This window comes from Brachyhypopomus gauderio, chromosome 2 (genome assembly GCF_052324685.1).
Source record: "Brachyhypopomus gauderio isolate BG-103 chromosome 2, BGAUD_0.2, whole genome shotgun sequence".
NCBI classification, from domain to species: domain Eukaryota; kingdom Metazoa; phylum Chordata; class Actinopteri; order Gymnotiformes; family Hypopomidae; genus Brachyhypopomus; species Brachyhypopomus gauderio.
The window spans coordinates 5,608,109-5,626,992 of NC_135212.1; the positions used below are offsets into that span (position 1 = coordinate 5,608,109).

At 44.3% G+C, this 18,884-nt stretch overlaps 1 protein-coding gene across 5 annotated transcripts in view; it reads left to right on the forward strand.

Annotated features, from left to right (window-relative positions):
* The window catches only part of clec16a (C-type lectin domain containing 16A), a 46,833-nt gene that overhangs the window by 24,667 nt on the left and 3,282 nt on the right, over positions 1-18,884 (forward strand). For 3 of the 5 annotated variants that reach the window (XM_076983787.1, XM_076983806.1, XM_076983825.1), the window contains 7 exons: positions 2,587-2,667; positions 2,870-2,998; positions 4,528-4,648; positions 8,347-8,498; positions 8,715-8,919; positions 9,204-9,362; positions 12,116-12,241. In XM_076983787.1, coding sequence (XP_076839902.1) covers positions 2,587-2,667; positions 2,870-2,998; positions 4,528-4,648; positions 8,347-8,498; positions 8,715-8,919; positions 9,204-9,362; positions 12,116-12,241 — 973 coding nt within the window. The remainder of the gene's footprint in view (positions 1-2,586; positions 2,668-2,869; positions 2,999-4,527; positions 4,649-8,346; positions 8,499-8,714; positions 8,920-9,203; positions 9,363-12,115; positions 12,242-18,884) is intronic. The other 2 variants (XM_076983796.1, XM_076983815.1) reach the window with 1 other exon arrangement.

Consider the following 18,884-nt stretch of genomic DNA (forward strand, 5'->3'; position numbering starts at 1 on the left):
TTTCCCAGGAGCTCAGGCGCGCTTCGCTGGTAATTTATTTCCTCTAATGACACACTCAAACATTGACGGCACTTTCTGTTCTTCGGAGGAGGCGACTCCCGGAGGTACGCTGCCCTGACTTGTTATCCCAGCACCACCCATGGCCCAAGTGCTGTAAAACGGTTAAAACGCAGAATAAATCTACAGCCACCGCAGCACACGCGGGACTGAAAACCAACACGGAGAACAAAGGGCAAACGCAGTCACGGCGGCCCAGGAGAGTCCGGACGCGCTGTTGCCGTCGATCAATCTGAACGTCCCTCTGAACGTCGATCAATCTGAACGTCCCCCACCCACTACAAACACCCCCCCCCCCCCCACCTGTTTGCGCCGCGTCGTTGTTTCACTTCTACTATTCCCTCCGCGCCCCAGGCATTTCCATGCAAGATCAACTGTTGGCGGTTTCTGTTTTCCCCTGCTGTTCCCGAGAGCTTTCTTCCCCTGTCCCGAACCGTTAGTTTGTTGAAGGGGCCTTGCCAAAGCTTTAGGAATGTAATGGGATGGGCTTGCAGCCATTTTCCTCTTTTAGCTTTTTCAAATGAAAGCTGCCACCTGAGCAATGTGAACTTTAATTTCAAATTAAGAGTTTTTTTTTTTTCTTCATTTGAAAAGACAAAGCATCATTTTAGGCTATTGGTAGTAGCACTGGTCTCAAAAATGTGCTAGTCAATGTACTGTACTGTATAAAAGATTTAGTCCACTATTAAATTTGTTGTTTAGTAATGGTGTAATGACCACATATAGTTATTTATAAATATGGTTATTATAATACAACCAGAAAAACAGGAACTTTGTATTCAGTATTTAAAAATAAAAACTAAAAAAATCAGAAAAAACTGCTTCTCTAGGCTACAGTGACACATTTTGTGTGACACCCCCCCTAACACTTGAGCAATAGCAGGAACCTGGCTCTCTTAAACCTAACTGGAATGGAGCCTGATGGGACTGCTGCCAGAAGATCACTTCAGGAAACCTCAGGACACTGAACTCTCCCCATAAGAGTTCAGGATGTGCGTTGTGCCAAAGGAAGTCACACTAAATACTGACTTTTGCCTGCAGAGGCCATTTTGTTCTGAAAGGTTTTTTTTTCTTTCTTTCCTTCCAACGCAGTTGCTTATGTGCGTCTTGTTCAGTTCATGTTTTTGTTCTTCTGAGGAGGCGTCTCCCGGAGGTACGCCGCCCTGACTTGTTAACCCAGCACAACCCATGGCCCAAGTGCTGTAAAACGGTTAAAATGCAGAATAAATCTACAACGCACAGGGGAAACGCACCAACCAAAACGCGGAGAACAAAGGGCCCACGTAGTCACAGTGGCCCAGGCTGTCCGGACGGTGCTCTTTCTCCTTCCGCTACACCACTAGCTTCCTGCCCGGGTCACTTCCCACAAACGTAGCTGGACCGGACTGGATGGGCTGGTCACCATTTGGTCTGGTCACCGGATGGACTGGTCACCGTTTGGCACGGGTCACCAGTTTTCACACTTGTGCGCGTCCAGTTCTGTTCATTTTTGTTGAACATTTATTATTGCAGCATTTCCTGTTTCACGTGGCAAGAAATCTGCACGATGTTCGTAACGGTTCTAAATTGTTTGGCTCGCTACGCCATTTCCTTTGTGCCGTCGTGTCGTTTTGATTATTTTGACACTTTATTTTGATTATTTTGACACTTTAGTGAACTTTCACTTTCAGAAATGTGATTGTCTTCAAGTAATATGAGACTGCAAAGTTTGTACTTCGGTATCCCACAGTAGTGCTTTTATGGGCTTGCTGGAACATTGCAGGGTTTACACGTTGAAGACTGGTGGCCTGCCGAGGCCCTGCCCCAGTCTCTGTACGCATTGGCTCATACTGTAACAATTTGAAAACTGTTGAAAATGAATTTTGTCTAGATTAGATAACTAACTGCACGTCATTTTGTGAAGTAAACAGGCTCTAGGGCCTGTTTACTCGTTGGATTAATGTGCACTTTTTAAATCACATTGTGTATACAGCCCAAAGGCACATTGTGATCAGATTATCCGGCCATTCAATCTACATTTGAGGTGGGTGAGGAACAGATCTTTTTAACACTGTGTGTAAACAGAATACCTTTGTGTAATCTGTATATACTTATGGAGATTGACCGTTGATTACTGCCTAATGTCCAAAATGTCCTCTAGACAGGATTAGTGCTGTAGACAGCTTCAAGACGAAGCGTTCTCTGCCATTGTCTATTTTTAAATGGTTCCTCCCATTATTTGACACCATATAAGATACTGCCAGATGAAAAAAGTTGTTAACAAAAAACAGTTTCGAGTAAAATTAAAATGATGTACGTGTTTGCTTTTTACACAGTTGACTAAAATCAGACTTTATCTTGTCCCACTGACAAAGCATTTAGTGAGTGTAAACAAAATGCAGACAAACTATATCCAGATGTTGTCGGGACATGAAAGACGTCATGGCAAAGCACAAACAGGCTCTCGTAGGACAATACTCAGTATTCATACAATGGGGAATTAGCATTTTTTTAATTTGATGTTTTTATGCTTCTCTGTGCTGATATCAGTGTGGCGTTGGAACTGTTCTTGTCCCTCAGGGGGAGGAGATCTTCCTGGACATGTTTGAAGACGAGTATAGAAGCATGACGGTGAGACTCAAAACTCACCCACAACATCGTTTGTTTGTCACATACATCAAGCGGAAAACCTGTGACCATATGTTGTTACTGTAATGTGAGGAAGATACAAAAAATCCTTGAGTTTTCCATACAAAATGCTCTCCAGCGCCCAGCAACCCCCAGCCCCAGAGTTTGTTGTCAAAATAATCGTTTTTTTCTCTCGTATGTTTAGAGTAAACCTCTAAATGTGGAATACCTCATGATGGACGCGTCTATCTTGCTGCCCCCTACTGGGACTCCGCTCACCGGCATCGACTTCGTCAAGAGGCTGCCGTGTGGCGACGTGGAGAAGACGCGCAGGGTGAGCCGCCTCAGAGCTGGGTTGACCTATCAGGGGGGTGCATGTGCACCTGCGTCCTCTGTGACATCACAATGTGAAACTCGATTGGACAATTAGGATTTCAGTTTGCTCCTGCGATTGCTCATTTCAGTAGAAGGTAATAGCCGACCCAGTTTGGGATCGCTGCAGGATGCTTAGAATCAGGAAAGTCTTCGAAAAAATGCCTTGTCTTTTACTGCATGCGTTTTCAGACTTGAAGATATTCAGTAGATAATTGTAGATATTTTCCCAGGTTATGTGGACTAAAGATGTCAGAATCACAAATACGCTTCATATTAAAAAGTTCAGTCTGTAAGCATTACCTCATGCTGTGCTCTAATTCCCTGTTGTTGTATTTCATGTCTTCTTTTTCCATTATGTAGTTAATAACCTTTACAAAAAGCAAGAAAAATGTGAACATTGAAGTTACTGGAAAGTGTAGCCATGCAACGCAGAAAAAGCAGCACACGAGAGCCTGATCCAGCTGGATACTTATTGAACACGCATGAAGATAACACATCCATTTAAATGACTCACAACGTTTATTCCCAAGTAAACGATATTTATCATGAAAAATACAGTCATCCGTACTATAACTTCACATCAGCCCATATATATCTGTTAGTTTTATCGGCCTGCGAACATCATAGCCAGTGCTGACATAATATTTACAAATTTACCCCGCATCAGTTATTTAGCTTGAACATTTTAGAGTCATTTGAGGTCTTATTGATTTATGCCTTCATGCTGCTCCCAAACGTTCAAGCTCTGTGGGTACTGATGATCTGTAGCAGATCTCTCTCTAGAATTGCACTGCGATCTTACACACTTACAACCACACCTCCTCTCTCCGCTTCACTGCACATGCTTCGAATATTATACTTAGAATACCAGGCAGTTTCGTACGAATGCGAGGTCTGAGAGGCCCCTAGCTACCAGACGATCCCACCCGCCTCTAAAAATATTCCGTCGAGTAATAAAGACACTCAGGAACAGCACGGTGTGCTTGAAAGGCTTCCAGAGAACTTTGCCTTTGATTAACTGAGATCTGTATCTAAATGGCACAGAATACGTTTGCAGGACGAGAAAGGTGGGTCGTTACTGTTGAGTAATGCCAAGAATCAGGGGGCATTATGGATCTCGGCAGGATTCCTGCAAAACCCTTTTGCTGTTGTTCCGCCCTCGTGTTTAATTCCTCTCAACCCTTAGACTCGTTGGCAGATTTGGCATGTTCAGGAGAATTTATGTTCCTTCCACTGAATTAAGCTAGAAACGCTTTAGTTAAATAATTATAGCGCGGGCTGATTTCATGGCTATTTTGGTCCCATTGCTTGATTGTTGCTTTTAGGTCTCTGTTGGCCTCTTTTGTACTGACCTTTTTATTTATTTATTTTTATTCCATTTAAAATTAAATGGGATTTTTAGTTTAAGGACTTAAATGGAATATTGTACTCGCATCTTGTGATTGTAAAATAAGTGTGTGTGTGTGTGTGTGTGTGTGTGTGTTTCAGGCTATCCGCGTCTTCTTCATGCTGCGTGCACTGTCCCTGCAGCTGCGGGGGGAGCCTGAAACCCAGCTGCCCCTGACTCGCCCCGAGGACCTCATCAAGACCGACGACGTCCTGGATCTCAGTGAGTGTGCCAGCCGCTCCAGGCTCGGGTCCACAAACCCTCGGTGCGCACAGTGAAGGCTACAGCAGAAAGTCAGAGTCATCGCCAAGGATCCAGAACGTTCCTCTCGGGCTCAAGATCATCACTCTCTGTTTGCATCAGAACCATATGGATCTGTTAGTCCCATAGACCGTTATTCAGACAAAATATAAATTGAATGGAAGGAGGGAGGAAGGGGTTGAAAGAGAGAGGGAAATAGAGAGAGAGAGAGAGAGAGAGAGAGAGAGTCCGATATATGCACGGAGGGCTCTTTTAAATATTGTCTTCTCCTCATCTCTGATTTGCTGAAAATGTTTCCTTCTCAATCACTGCAAATACGGTTTAAGTAAAACAACCAGCGTCCAGCAGGTCTGAAGATCTTTTTTTGCCCACCCTGATAGCATATAATATACTGACCAGGGATGCCAAACGTTATTCAAAAAACACTCAAACCTGGAAACGGATGGGTCATCATTTTATAGTTACATTTCTAACTATAAAAGCAAAACCATCACTGTGCATCACCAAAGCATCATGTTTCCTTAGCTACCTTTTTCTTGGAAGCCCACCACAACTGTTTTATTTAGTAAACATTCTCTGGGGTTTCTTATCTCGGAGTGTTTCTTTTAAACCATGTGTACACACCCTCATGGTTTCCCCGTTATTTAGAGTCAGTGACCTTGTCTTTTTAAGCTTTTTTTTTTTTTTTTTTGTAATCTCTTATCTCAATCACAACACCTCCTTCATCTCTTCACACCCAAACCCTCGAATATTAACCCTTTCCAGCATGACCTCACGCAGCTGTAGCCCCTCCTCCCAACCTCCTCTTACTTCCTGTCGACCACGCCCCCCCCCCTATCAGGTCTGCGGGGGCGGAGGGGGTTCGGCTGAGGGGTTCTCGGGGGAGAGAGGGGTCCGTGCCCGCCGTGCCAGTGCCTCACGCCCACCGTTCCAGTTCACGAGGCGGCGGGTGCGGGGGGCTTCACCACCTGCTTGCCCGTCCGCTGCAGCTTCAAAGCTCTTTCCACACGCGGCAGTTAAACCGGGGGCGTGCACCCTTAAGGGCCGGGTGGTTTGGGTCTGTACAGACGCGTCTTGTCAGCTCAAGATCCTGCACAGGCCCGAAAGCGTTTGGGACATGGTGGTTTCTTCTTAAGCCCAGTGGATTATTGCTGCGTAGCTGCTGGGTTGGGCTTTCTTCTATCTCCCTGTACGACGCAGTCATGTTAACCGGGATGTGTTGGTTAAAAACATTAGCTGGGGTTATTGTAGGCATGGTTACACAGCTTCTTGTTTCGGTTGCCATTTAAGGCTTCGATTGACCTTTTGTTCAGGGCGTCGGAAGCATTTAGAGCACTGAAGAAATGTTCTCCGATCATCACTAGACCTGGGAAAGGTCGGAGTGAAGGTCAGACCCGTCTCACCACTGCTGTCTTCCATCTGAGGGTCCTGCCATGTGTTTCTTGGGAGTTCTGCCTTGATAAGCTCCCTGCAGATCCAGGAATAGGCAGCAAAGAGGTTGAAAGTGCCCTGTATCGTCTACACAACCGCAGGTTACTGGGAGTGCAGTAAAAACACTCACACACACACACACACACACACACACACACACACACACACACACAAACAGTCATATATATACACACACACACACACACACAGTCATACACACACATATACACACACAGTCATATATATACACACACACAGATGGTGCTGATGTCAATCACCCTATTTATAGACTTGCAGGATATGACGCTATGTGTCACTCTCTTTCACCCATACACACACACACACACACACACACACACACACACACACATGATGACAGGTAACTGCTGTATTTGCTGGTACTGTGAATGTTTGTTCCATTTCTTTTTGCTTCTCAGTGGCTTCAGTTGGGACCAAAGTAAAGTCTAGACTACCAATCATTATATGTGTGTGTGTGTGTGTGTGTGTGTGTGTGTGTGTGTGTGTGTGTGTGTGTGTGTGTGTGTGTGTGTGTGTTTAAACTTAGACTTTCTCACATTTATACATTTTAGATTTTCTTGGCACACAGCGCTAAAGCATTTTAGCAAGGTTCTTCTTTGGCAGTGGTTATCTGGTTCAGCGTCATTCACGAGTTGTTTACCCCCCATCCTACACACACAGCCCGCTGGGCGTTGACAGTAAACAGGCATGCTAACAGTTCCCCTTTCTCAGAATGGGTCTCCACGAACACGTGTGAGCGAGCATCTGCACCAGCGCTCGTCTGGCGTGGCCCGGCCGCGTCCTCTCTTTATCCAGGCAACCCTGACCAACACGCAGGGGTCATGTGACATCCACATAAGCATCGTTTTCTTCGCGACCAGTGCTTCTGTATCTGAAACGTCGGTATTACGAAAAAAAAAAAAGTTCCCAGAATAAGCTCGGATGCCGGCGGCCACCAGATCCCACGAGTTCCCCTCAGCAGTAGTGACATCACGTCTCGTGATCGTCCTTGGCTTGTTAAACACAGAGCTGCTTCGGCTGTTGTTGCCGTCGGCCAGGCCGACTCCGTGGCTGCGGGTTCACGCTCCGCTCGCGCTCCTGCCCCGAGGGGGGCGTTGGCCAGTTCGATGCTAACATCGTCCCGCTCTTTTTAGCCTTCCGTGGGGTAATTCATGGCAGCCGGTCAGTGAAGGTTGTTTCAAAGCACAGAAAAGAAAGAGAGAAGCCGTGGTCTGTTCTGAGGGGCCCGGGTGTTCTGCGGGGCCACGGTGGTGTCGTCGTGGATATTAGTGCAGTGCTCGGCCCACAATGTCATGGCGTCTCCCTCAGCCTCTTCTCCTCAGTGGTTGATGCAAAACATTCACTACTTTGAGTCACGGGAGTGTTTTGAAAACTCCCGCTGCTCAGTCAGATGTTTGATTTTGTGCCAGGTCTACACTCATACAATCTCATCTTGTCTGACTGTCTACCCAAATGTCTGACATTTTGTGACCTCATAGTAAGTGGAAACCGATTACCTCAGATAGCATTTTCTCATTGTGGGTTTTCTCAGGAATGAGTATTTAAGTTGGAAGGAAGTTCTCTTTAATTCCTCAATTGTCCGCTAAGAGTATACATCGGGACAACACAGTTCTGCAGAAATACCTGTGATGATGGGCTGCGCATTAGTGGTGCTTACATGACTTGAAACTTCGTCTGCATCGTGTATGTAAGAACATGAGGGCGTAGAAATGTTCTTGTGAAGCATTAACACTCACATTATAAAATTACAAATGAATCTCTCTCTTTCTCTCTCTCTCTCTCTTTGTCTCTCCATCTTACTATCTCTTTATCTCCACCAACCCCCACCACCTCTCCTTTAATGTTGTGCAGATTTCAGTGACGTTTTATTCCAGGGTGGTTCAACTAATTGCTTGCAATTGTTTCTTCATAACTGAATAAAATACTGTTTTGTTTGTATAACTCCCTTTGGGTTTTTTTGTTTGTTTTTATGGGGTAAAATTTCTATATATAAATTCTGCTCCTTTAATGTGTTTTTGCTTTTGATTTTTAGCACAAATATATATATATATATATATATATATATATATATATATATATATATATATATATATATATATATATATATATATATATGCTATTTAACTAATATTCGTGCGTCTTATTGATCTAATAGAGCAGAGCTGAGCATTGTTGCTTGTTGTGTCCAGACAACAGTGACCTGATCGCCTGCGTGGTGCTGAGTAAGGACGGGGTGCAGGCCCAGCGCTTCCTGGCCGTGGACGTGTATCAGATGAGCTTGGTGGAGCCAGAGACCAAGCGCCTGGGCTGGGGCGTGGTCAAGTTCGCAGGCCTCCTGCAGGTACGCCACAGCTCCACCCCCACCACCCCCACCTCCACCACCACGTTTACCTATTGCAAATAATCCACTGTGATGATTTTGGACATTGTTTTTTATTCATTAATCGTTATTCATTATTATAATGCGTTCGCCTCCTCCGATAATAAGATATGAAGAACGGGGCGCTCTATTTTCTTAAACGTGCTTCCGTTGTCGTGGTGATGATTGCCGTGGCAGGACATGCAGGTGTCGGGGGTGGAGGATGACAGCCGGGCCCTCAACATCACCATCCACAAGCCCACGTCCAACCCGCACGCCAAACCGCTGCCCATCCTACAGGCCTCCTTCATCTTCGCCGACCACATACGCTGCATCATCGCCAAGCAGCGCCTGGCCAAGGGACGCATCCAGGCCCGGCGAATGAAGATGCAGAGGATAGCTGGTGAGCCCCGCCCCCTCGCCTCCGCTCCCGGCCGCTCGATTGGTTGGTTTCGTTTTGTGGGTGTGTCTGTTGAGATTGAATCATGAGTCTCTGTGATCTTATTGAACTTAGGCGAACAGATTTTCCAGTAGAATGTGGCGTGGTTGGGGTAGGAATGGTGTGGTGGGTGGGGCTTGTAGGTGTTTTCCCCTCTACATCCAGCCCAGCGGACACATTTGTTCGCCCAAGGAAAATATTCCTTTTTGCCGTTTCGCGTGAGAGACTGCCGTCGCTTCCTCCCGCAGCTCTCCTGGACCTTCCCGTCCAGCCGTCCTCTGAGGTGGTGGGCTTTGGACACGCCCCCAGCTCCGCCTCCAGCTCCGCCTCCTCCTCCCAGCTACCCTTCCGCTTCTACGACCAGGCCCGGCGGGGCCCCTCCTTCTCTTCGGTAGATAAAGTTCCAGGTAAGTGAGCACAGCTGGTCTCCAGCCTTTCAAACGCTCCCGTTCGCTGCCCACGTGTTCTGCTAGGTCGGACGACGAGCTGTTTCAGCATGCGTCCTTCTGGACATATTTCCTCTCGTCTGTATTTTATATTAAAAGGACTATTTGCATGCTAATAGCTGTACATATAGAGACATGATGTCTATACCCTGAGTATACAAAAACATAGTCATCTCTGGTTCTATTTGATTAAATATTTTTCCATTTACATTTAGGACATTTAGCAGATGCTCTTGTCCAGAGCGACTTACAAAGTGCTTTGCATCTGTTCAGAGAATGCGTCTTAGATAGTAGCACAGAGAGGTCAGAGTTCAAGACACCCTTGAGCCAGACTACCACTAAACTACGGGAGTCAATGCCATTACCTGGTATTGCAAATAAAGACTCACACTTAAAACAACAGGAATTAAAACTTATAACTAGATGCGCAATCAACCATAGACAGATAAACATACAATTTAAGGGCTGTCTGCGGTGTTGGTGGTCATTTAAGTACAGGTGAGTCTTCAGTCTACGTTTGAAGATCTCAAGAGGCCCTGCGGTCCGAACAGCTAGTGGAAGATAAGTGCCGTAAATGCAGTAAAAAACGGGATTAGGGCCTTCACACTCAGCAGAGGTCCTGAGGCCGCGGTGGTCTTCTGGTCCCTAGGACCAGCATTTCACATCCTCTTACGATATGACGTCCTGGTGACGTGTTCTCCAGAATCTCAGGAGCAGATCCCTAGATCAGGGGCTGTGGTTCACGCCGTGCATGCTTCTCCAAAACGCTGCTCACTGCTTCCGCCCAGGCGAGCCGTGATTGGCCGGTGTACCATGAGCATGCTTCGCCCCGATATGGAATTAGCTCTTCTTCTTTTCGCTCGCAGACAGATGGAACGAGTCACCCATGGTTTTTAATTTCGGTTTGACAGCTAAGATGACACGGAATGCGAACACATCCTGTTCGCTAACACCAAATCACTACCAAAAAGCACCAGACTTAAAAATAAAAAATAAAAAATTTTTTAAATCCCCCACTACCCCAATGTGCACATGCAAGTGGGAGAGTGTGTGTGTGGGAGGTTTTTGGTTTACTATGTTACTATCTTATCTATGTGGTAGTGAGTTCAGGGAAAGGTGAAATAAGGAAATTAGTAAAAAATAAGGAAATAAGACAAAGGAATAATGATTATTATTGTTCATAATGTGCAGTGTTATTTTATATATATATATATATAATGGTAACACTTTACATTAAGTGTTACTAACATGAAGTAATGCATTAGTTAACATGACCAACACATGAAGTAACACATTAACAATAATTAACTAACGTTAAGTAAACATGTAACTGTTACGGTTCCTGTTTTGGCTCTTTGTTGCTCGCACCTTTTTTGGTGCGACCTTAAAGGAATATATTACATTGTACTGATTTACCTACATAAGTAATGAGTAATTTGGAAATATTGTTAATGTGTTCATGTGTTGTTCATGTTAACTAATGCATTACTTCACGTTAGTAAGTAAACACTTAATGTAAACACTTAATGTAAAATGTTACCTATAAAATGTATATTGTGCTGAATTAGCCATTATGTAGGCTTTTTTTTTTTTTAATTTTTTTACTTTTTACCATGTGGGGTACTTGTAAAGTGGATGTTGGCTGCTGAATCATTTTATTGATGTACCTTTTAAGATCCATTAAAATGGAGAAATGTTGCTTCATTAGCCCAGTGTACATAATACACCAAAATCTTAACATGGAAACCTTTCTTGTGCAGTTATGATGGAAGTTGAACTCTGAAAGTTTTAATATTTCATTTAAACATACATAAAACAAATGTTAAAGGGGTTCTATAAAAAATAAAATAAAATCAGTTTATTATTTTTATTACTATTATTTACATTTCTGTGTGAACTTTCAGTGGAGCCATGTCTTTTGTGACTCCAGATAATAGAAGAAGAACTAGTTTTTATTGTAGTTTTATTTCCTTATGGACATTTCCTTTCTGCATTTAATCCATCCGGAGTGAATGCACAGGGCAGTGAACACAGCGCACACACCCAGAGCAGTGGACCATCACCTTCTGCAGCAGGACCAGGTGGGGGTGAAGGCCCTGCTCAAGGCATCGAAATGTGGTCCATGTTGGTTTGCTGGGCTCGAACTTCCGACCTTTTGGCCCACTTCTCTAACCTTTAGGCCGCAGATAAAGTCATCTGTCAAAACATTGAGCGGATGCAGAGCGCTTATCTGTGCTGTGTGCAGCAGCAGCGCACACCGACATGAAGAGCGGGTCCAGGGTTAGATTTATTTAGACAGATTGCATAGGAGTGTTTTCATAAAAGAGGCTGCAGCACGTCAGAAGAATGTCTTAGAATCTTAATAGTGGGGTCATGTGTGTGCTTTTGCACATATTGGTGATTTATTGTACATTGTGGAGTGTTTTAGACAAAGTGTGTCAGACACCAGTATGTGGTGTGTGTGGGTGTGTGTGGGTGTGTGTGATGGTGTATACTGGTGTGTGTGTGTACAGCAGCGAGGGAGGGTGTGAGATATTAAACGGCTCAAGCTGATTTCAAGTCCAACTCAAGCCCCTGTCTCTGAAGTGTTTACCAGCCCTATGTATGTATGTTCACATTATAACATAATGTACGTGTGTGTGTGTTTGTGTGTGTGTGTGTGTGCGCGTGCGTGCGTGCCCCGTCTCTCCCCATGTGGTGTGTGTCCTATGCAGGTTTTGCGGTGGCCCACGTAGCCCAGCCCAGCCCGTCAGCCCTGTCACCGCCCCCTTCCAGTGTCGGCTCAGGTCGATGTGATTCTGACACTGTCAGCACTGTGTCTGCCACACACAACCCCTCAGGTAACACACACACACACTCACTCACTCACGCACACACACAGTCAGACACACACTCAGACACACACACACACACTCATCTGTGATCAAAGACGTCTCATTACTGCCACTCAGTCATCGTTTCTTCTGCCCTGCACTGTGAAATACTCGTGAACTTGTTTTTCACAATCTGAAAACATTGAAATTTTGTGAAATATTGTCAGTAGTTTACAGAATGAAATGTAAAACAAAAACACAAAGGCTCTGTTCGAAATAGCCTACTACATACTACTGGCGTACTGATCGACCAAAATGAAAATTTCCAGTACGCGAAACATACCCGGATGACCTACTACTTCCGCAAAATATTCCAGTACGCAAACAGAGCTATCTTCGTGGTGTACTGCATCCCATCATGCAACGCTACGTTCACGTGACCCCGTAGTGTGCTTTGCTTTTGTCACATACTGGAAACTGTACTGCATACTACTACGAGGACCAGTATGCAGTATCCAGTATATACTGAGTCCAGTATGCAGTATCCAGTATGTAGTAGGCTATTTCGAACAGAGCCATACACTCACCGGCCACTTTATTAGGTACACCTGTCCAACTGCTCATTAACGCAAATGTCGAATCAGCCAATCACATGGCAGCAACTCAATGCATTTAGGCATGTAGACATGGCCAAGACGATCTGCTGCAGTTCAAACCGAGCATCAGAATGGGGCAGAAAGGTGATTTAAGTGACTTTGAGCATGGCATGGTTGTTGGTGCCAGACGGGCTGGTCTGAGTATTTCAGAAACTGCTGATCTACTGGGATTTTCATGCACAGCCATCTCTAGGGTTTACAGAGAATAGTCCGAAAAAGAGAAAATATCCAGTGAGCAGCAATTCTGTGGGCGCAAATGCCTTGTTGATGTTAAAGGTCAGAGGAGAATGACCAGACTGGTTTGAGCTGATAGAACAGCAACAGTAACTCAAATAACTCAAAGTCGTTACAACTGAGACATGCAGCTGAGACATACAATTCGCACAGGCTTACCAAAATTGGACAGTAGAAGACTGGAAAAAAGTTGCCCGGTCTGATGAGTCTCAATTTCTGCTGAGACATTCGAATGGTAGGGTCAGAATTTGGCGTAATTTGGTGGTAGAGCAATGGTGTGGGGGATATTTTCCTGGCACACTTTCCTGGTCCATTAGTATCAACTGAGCATCGTGTCAACGCCACAGTCTACCTGTGAGTATTGTTGCTGACCATGTCCATCCCTTTATGACCACAGTGTGCCCATCTTCTGATGGCTACATTCAGCAGGATAACAGCAGGTCATAAAGAGCGAATCATCTCAGACTGGTTTCTTGAACACGACAATGAGTTCACTGTACTCGAATGGCCTCCACAGTCACCAGATCTCAGTCCAATAGATCACCTATATGGGATGTGGTGGAACGGGAGATTCACATCATGGAGGTGCAGCCGTAAATCTACAGCAACTGTGTGATGCTATCGTGTCAATATGGACCAGACTCTCTGAGGAATGTTTCCAGTACCTTGTTGAATCTATGCCACGAAGGATTAAAGTAGTTCTGAAGGCAAAAGGGGGTCCAACCCGGTACTAGCAAGGTGTACCTAATAAAGGGACTGGTTGAGTGTATGTATAAATGGTGAAAGCTTGGAAAGTGAGAGTTTTGTATTGGCGTGTGACATTATTGGTGTGTGGTGTGTGTGTGATAGGTGGATGATGCACATGTGACTGGTGTGTAGGGTTGCAGCGGTAACCGGTTTCACGGTATACCACGGTATTAAAACGCACGGTTATCATACCGTGTGCGTTTGCTTATTACCGGTAAAAGGCAAGCCAGCGGAGAAACTCACCCGCGCATGCGCAACTTCGCTCTGGTTCAGCTACTCAGCACACAGCGGTGAGAATGGCAGAAAGTGCATCAGACTTAACAAAATTTTAACAAAAAAAAGGCTAAACTAAAATCAGCGGCGAAAATGACGTAATCGCGTTGGCTAGCCGTCGCGAGGGTCTCGCGCGCTGTCGATTCGCGAGGTCGTGCAGCTCTCGAATTTTGTAACTTTGCGCGCGGCTCACCGCAATGAACAAAGTCATGTTTGCAGAGTTCATACACCTTTATAAGTTGGAATTCAAGCACTTGTACGTCACTTTCAGGGTCCATTTCAATATTTCCCAGCACGTTAAACTTAATTAAGTTAAATATTTATACATATACTCGAAATGATTCGAAATAATTCACATTTTAATCACATTATTTAATGGTTGTTTATGTTCAAAACGCCCAATCTTAACGACTTCACGTTCTCTCATGTTTCGTCCTGGAATTACAAGAGGCTCGTAGCTATTTGTTAACACAGGAGAAATGTGCGGAGTCGCGCGCTACGGTCACTAGTGAAAGTATAGACCTAGCTTTTTAAGGTCTTCGCTTTCACTGGATGTGAAAGACGCCATTAATTTACATGCGTTAATTTTTAGATTCTAACGTGCCCTTTTTTTCATATGTTAAAACCAGACTCGACGTGAAAGCCTTAAAATAGAAATCTATTGTGAGGATCATGTCAGAAATAAATCCTCTATTTCTGCAGTATCTGGTTATATTCTAACTTGCCCGTTTACAACAGTTGTTGATCAGACACTGACCCAGGTTCAGTTTGTCAGATATTAAATAATTTAAACTTAAATAATTGGACTGAAATCCATGATTTAGGTTTCTCTAATTTTGCAGTATTTATATAAACACATGTACATCTTATTTTTTTTAAAGGAGACATTTTGTATACAATAGTTCCAGGTTTCTACAATAAATAGTTCATTGAACAAAAAAAAAAAACTTTTGTTGTAATTTCTTTAAGGGTCAGTGTGTCTTTTAATAATATACGAACTGTGATACCGTGATAACCGTGATACCGCGGTATTTTCCGAGACGGTTATCATACCGTGAAAATCTCATACCGTTGCAACCCTACTGGTGTGTTTGTGTGCATGTATTTATAGGAAGAGGATTCCTCATTTGTCTTTAAAACTCAGAAGCTCTTGCTTGTTCAGCTGGTGTGTGTGTGTGTGTGTGTGTGTGTGTGTGTGTGTGTGTGTGTGTGTGTGTGTGTGTGTGTGTATATATATATATATATATATGTGCTATGAATTATTTAAGGTTTCTAGAGAAACAGGATGCATATACACGCACACATGCCCAAAACGCACGCTTTCGCGCGCACACACACATGAAATATCTCTGTCCATAATGTCCTGTTTCTCTAGAACCTTGAACACTTCACTGCAATTGTGTGTGTGTGTGTGTGTGTATATATATATATATATATATATATATATATATATATACACACACACCTGTACACACACACAGTACTGTGCAAAGTCTGCCACCAGCAGATTTGTTATTTTGCCCACTGGTGTTTTCCCTGATTCCCTCACACTGCTTGTGTGCAGTTATAGCCCATCCATGCTAAGGTGGTCAAGAATGATTCTTGGCGTTTCCTTTTGAAACATTCTGGGTTTTTGGCACTGTTTACAAGCTTCGAGGCATTTGAAGTGCAGGCCTCAGCTAGCACGGCATCGGCTAGCACCGGGGACCATGCACGTTTAAACTCAAGCCGAAACTCCTCTATGAAAAACTGGAACCCTGCACTCCAGGGTCACATGTCTCTAGTGAAGCAGCCATTCTCTCTCTGTGTGTGTGTGTGTGTGTGTGTGTGTGTGTGTGTAAGGGGGGGGGGGGGGTAGTTAAAATTACAGTGTAGTAGTACACAATGTTTCCAGAGAAACAGGACGTATCAGAGGTCCTTCATCAACTGTGTAAGCAAAATGCTTCTGAAGTTATAGGAAGTGGATGTTTAAACCATAGCATTCATTCCCTGGGGTTCTAAAGTTTCGACAGTGTAGATCAGTTCTTTTTTTCTTTTGTTTGTTTCCCAGCTTTGTCATTGCAGCTATAGCAACATTTGGCAGTGCAAACTCATTAATGCAGCGTCCTGTAGCATTAAAATGCATTGGCACTGAAAATGACAAATTGTTAATCTGCTTAAACATTTACTGTCAAAAATGTCCTTTTCTCTGGAAATCTCATGTATCTCATGAGCACAGTGCAGCACATACAAGTGGTGTGTTGTAGGGCACAGGGCTCCTTATTTGAGGTGTGTGTTCTAGAGAACAAGGCTCTAGCACAGGGCAGCGTATATGAGGGGTGTGTTGTAGAACACAGCAGCATATATGAGGGGTGTGTTGTAGAACACGGCAGCATATATGAGGGGTGTGTTGTAGAACACGGCAGCATATATGAGGGGTGTGTTGTAGAACACGGCAGCATATATGAGGGGTGTGTTGTAGAACACGGCAGCATATATGAGGGGTGTGTTGTAGAACACGGCAGCATATATGAGGGGTGTGTTGTAGAACACGGCAGCATATATGAGGGGTGTGTTGTAGAACACGGCAGCATATATATGAGGGGTGTGTTGTAGAACACGGCAGCATATATATGAGGGGTGTGTTGTAGAACACGGCAGCATATATATGAGGGGTGTGTTGTAGAACACGGCAGCATATATATGAGGGGTGTGTTCTAGAACACGGCAGCATATATATGAGGGGTGTGTTCTAGAACACGGCAGCATATATATGAGGGGTGTGTTCTAGAAAACGGCAGCATATATATGAGGGGTGTGTTCTAGAAAACGGCAGCATATATATGAGGGGTGTGTTCTAGAACACGGCAGCATATATATGAGGGGTGTGTTCTAGAACACGAAAGCATATATGAGGTGTGTGTGTTCTAGAACCCAGGGCAGCATATATAAGGTGAGGTCTGTTTTATAAATTCTAATATAATGAATGTCAAGAATATAGTACAATGAAACCTCTACAACCAGTAAAATGAAAATGAATATTTAAAATTGTTTTCTTATAATTTTAGAAACGTGTATGATTCAGATCCGGCATGAGTGAATACTTTCACCTGGTCCAGAATTTAGGGTTTGCCTGTGTGTCTGACCATGCACCTTTACACATGCAGTTGCAGGAACACACTGAGCTACTGGTACAATTTCAGTTTCTAGCCCCAACTATGTCAGTACTGGAGTTTACAGCATTGCTTGGATCTGGTCCTGTGTGGTCAAAATCTGAAAGGAAATGGAGCAATTTTTTTGTCATTCTTTAAAAGTAAAACCTTCAACAGTCCTGCACAAATGGATCGCGTTTGGCAAGAGTTGAGTGTGTTCTCACATGTCCAGTGCTGAGACTGGCTGGGTTGCTTTGGGCTGATGTTTGAGGTACATTCCTTCAAGGCTCTCTTCCTACAGAGCTCATCTTTCTCTCTCAGATCTCCATGGAGACCCAGGTGTGCCGTCTCACAGCTCTGTGCCAAAGGATGTGAACCTGCCTGTTATATTGTTCCACAGAGCCCATAGATTTAGAGGAGAGGCCCCTTCATCGTCCTGGTGCCCACACAGGCACGGAGGTAAACTGCGGTTAACTGGAGCACGGGCCATCTGTGACGGGCGACACCCGTCTGCTCGACTGTAAGAAAATGGCTGGTGGTCGTGAAGTGTGGTTATGGAAAATCTTTCAAAAGCCTTTCAGCATCGTCTCACCACAAAAGCCCTGGACAGAACCTTTGGTGTCATTCGAAGAGATAAGTCAGCGTGTTGTGGCTTCTCTGAAGTCTCCTACAGATTTCAGTCTCTGAACTGGAGGCGGTTGATTAATTCAGACCTGGGTTTTTTTTTTTTTTTTCTCTCTACTCTTCTTTGTGTAATGCCCTCACACTTGGCCTTAAGCGAACCGAGAATCAGAGGGTCGTCAACATCCCCCTCACCCAACACACCCCCTCACCTCCTCATTTGTCCTTAAGCGATCCATTAGAAGATGATTTCATTAGAGACAGCAGCAAAGAATGTGTCCTCCCGCCCACTGCATTCACATACACTTCCAAAGACAGATGTCATAAAGGTGCTTTTAATTTATATAGTTAAACCACATAACATGCAAAAGCATTCATTTTTTGTTTAATTCCAGAACTTCTCTTCTGCTTTGACCGTGCGGTTCAAACTCTGCATCTGGCTTTAAATGCAGCAGAAGCCTAAACGTTTTTGCTCCTAAAGAGCGCCAAGATGTGATTCTGACAGGGTACAAACTGCCATTTTAATCCGTTCAGATCTTTTTATTCTGTTTTCTGCAGATAGGCACTCTCCATAGATTCAGCTGTGCTGTGCTGATTACATCAGAGCTGGTAGAGGCTCTCGGTTCATAGTGTGTTTTGCTTTGACAGCTTGACGGGCACTGTGATCGGAATCGGTGCATAGCGGGCCATGTTCAACACACCATCTTAAAACTCACCACCTTAAAGAAAAGACATGGGAGGGACAAGTGTACCTTCAGAATCCACAGTACTTAGTAGTACTTAGAATCCAGAGTACACAGTACTTACTAGTTCCCTATGTTGTGGACCACGTGAGGAATTTGACCAGTTTAAGGCTGATTCAACCCATAGGAGGGGAAGATGTTGAGTTTGAATGGAACTTCAGATTGCTCAGGGAATAGTGATACTGTCTCACTGTGCTAGAAGTCATAAAGTCTCCCCATCAGTCACAGTGTGACTCATCAAGAAGTTGAACTGAGCCAGATGGCA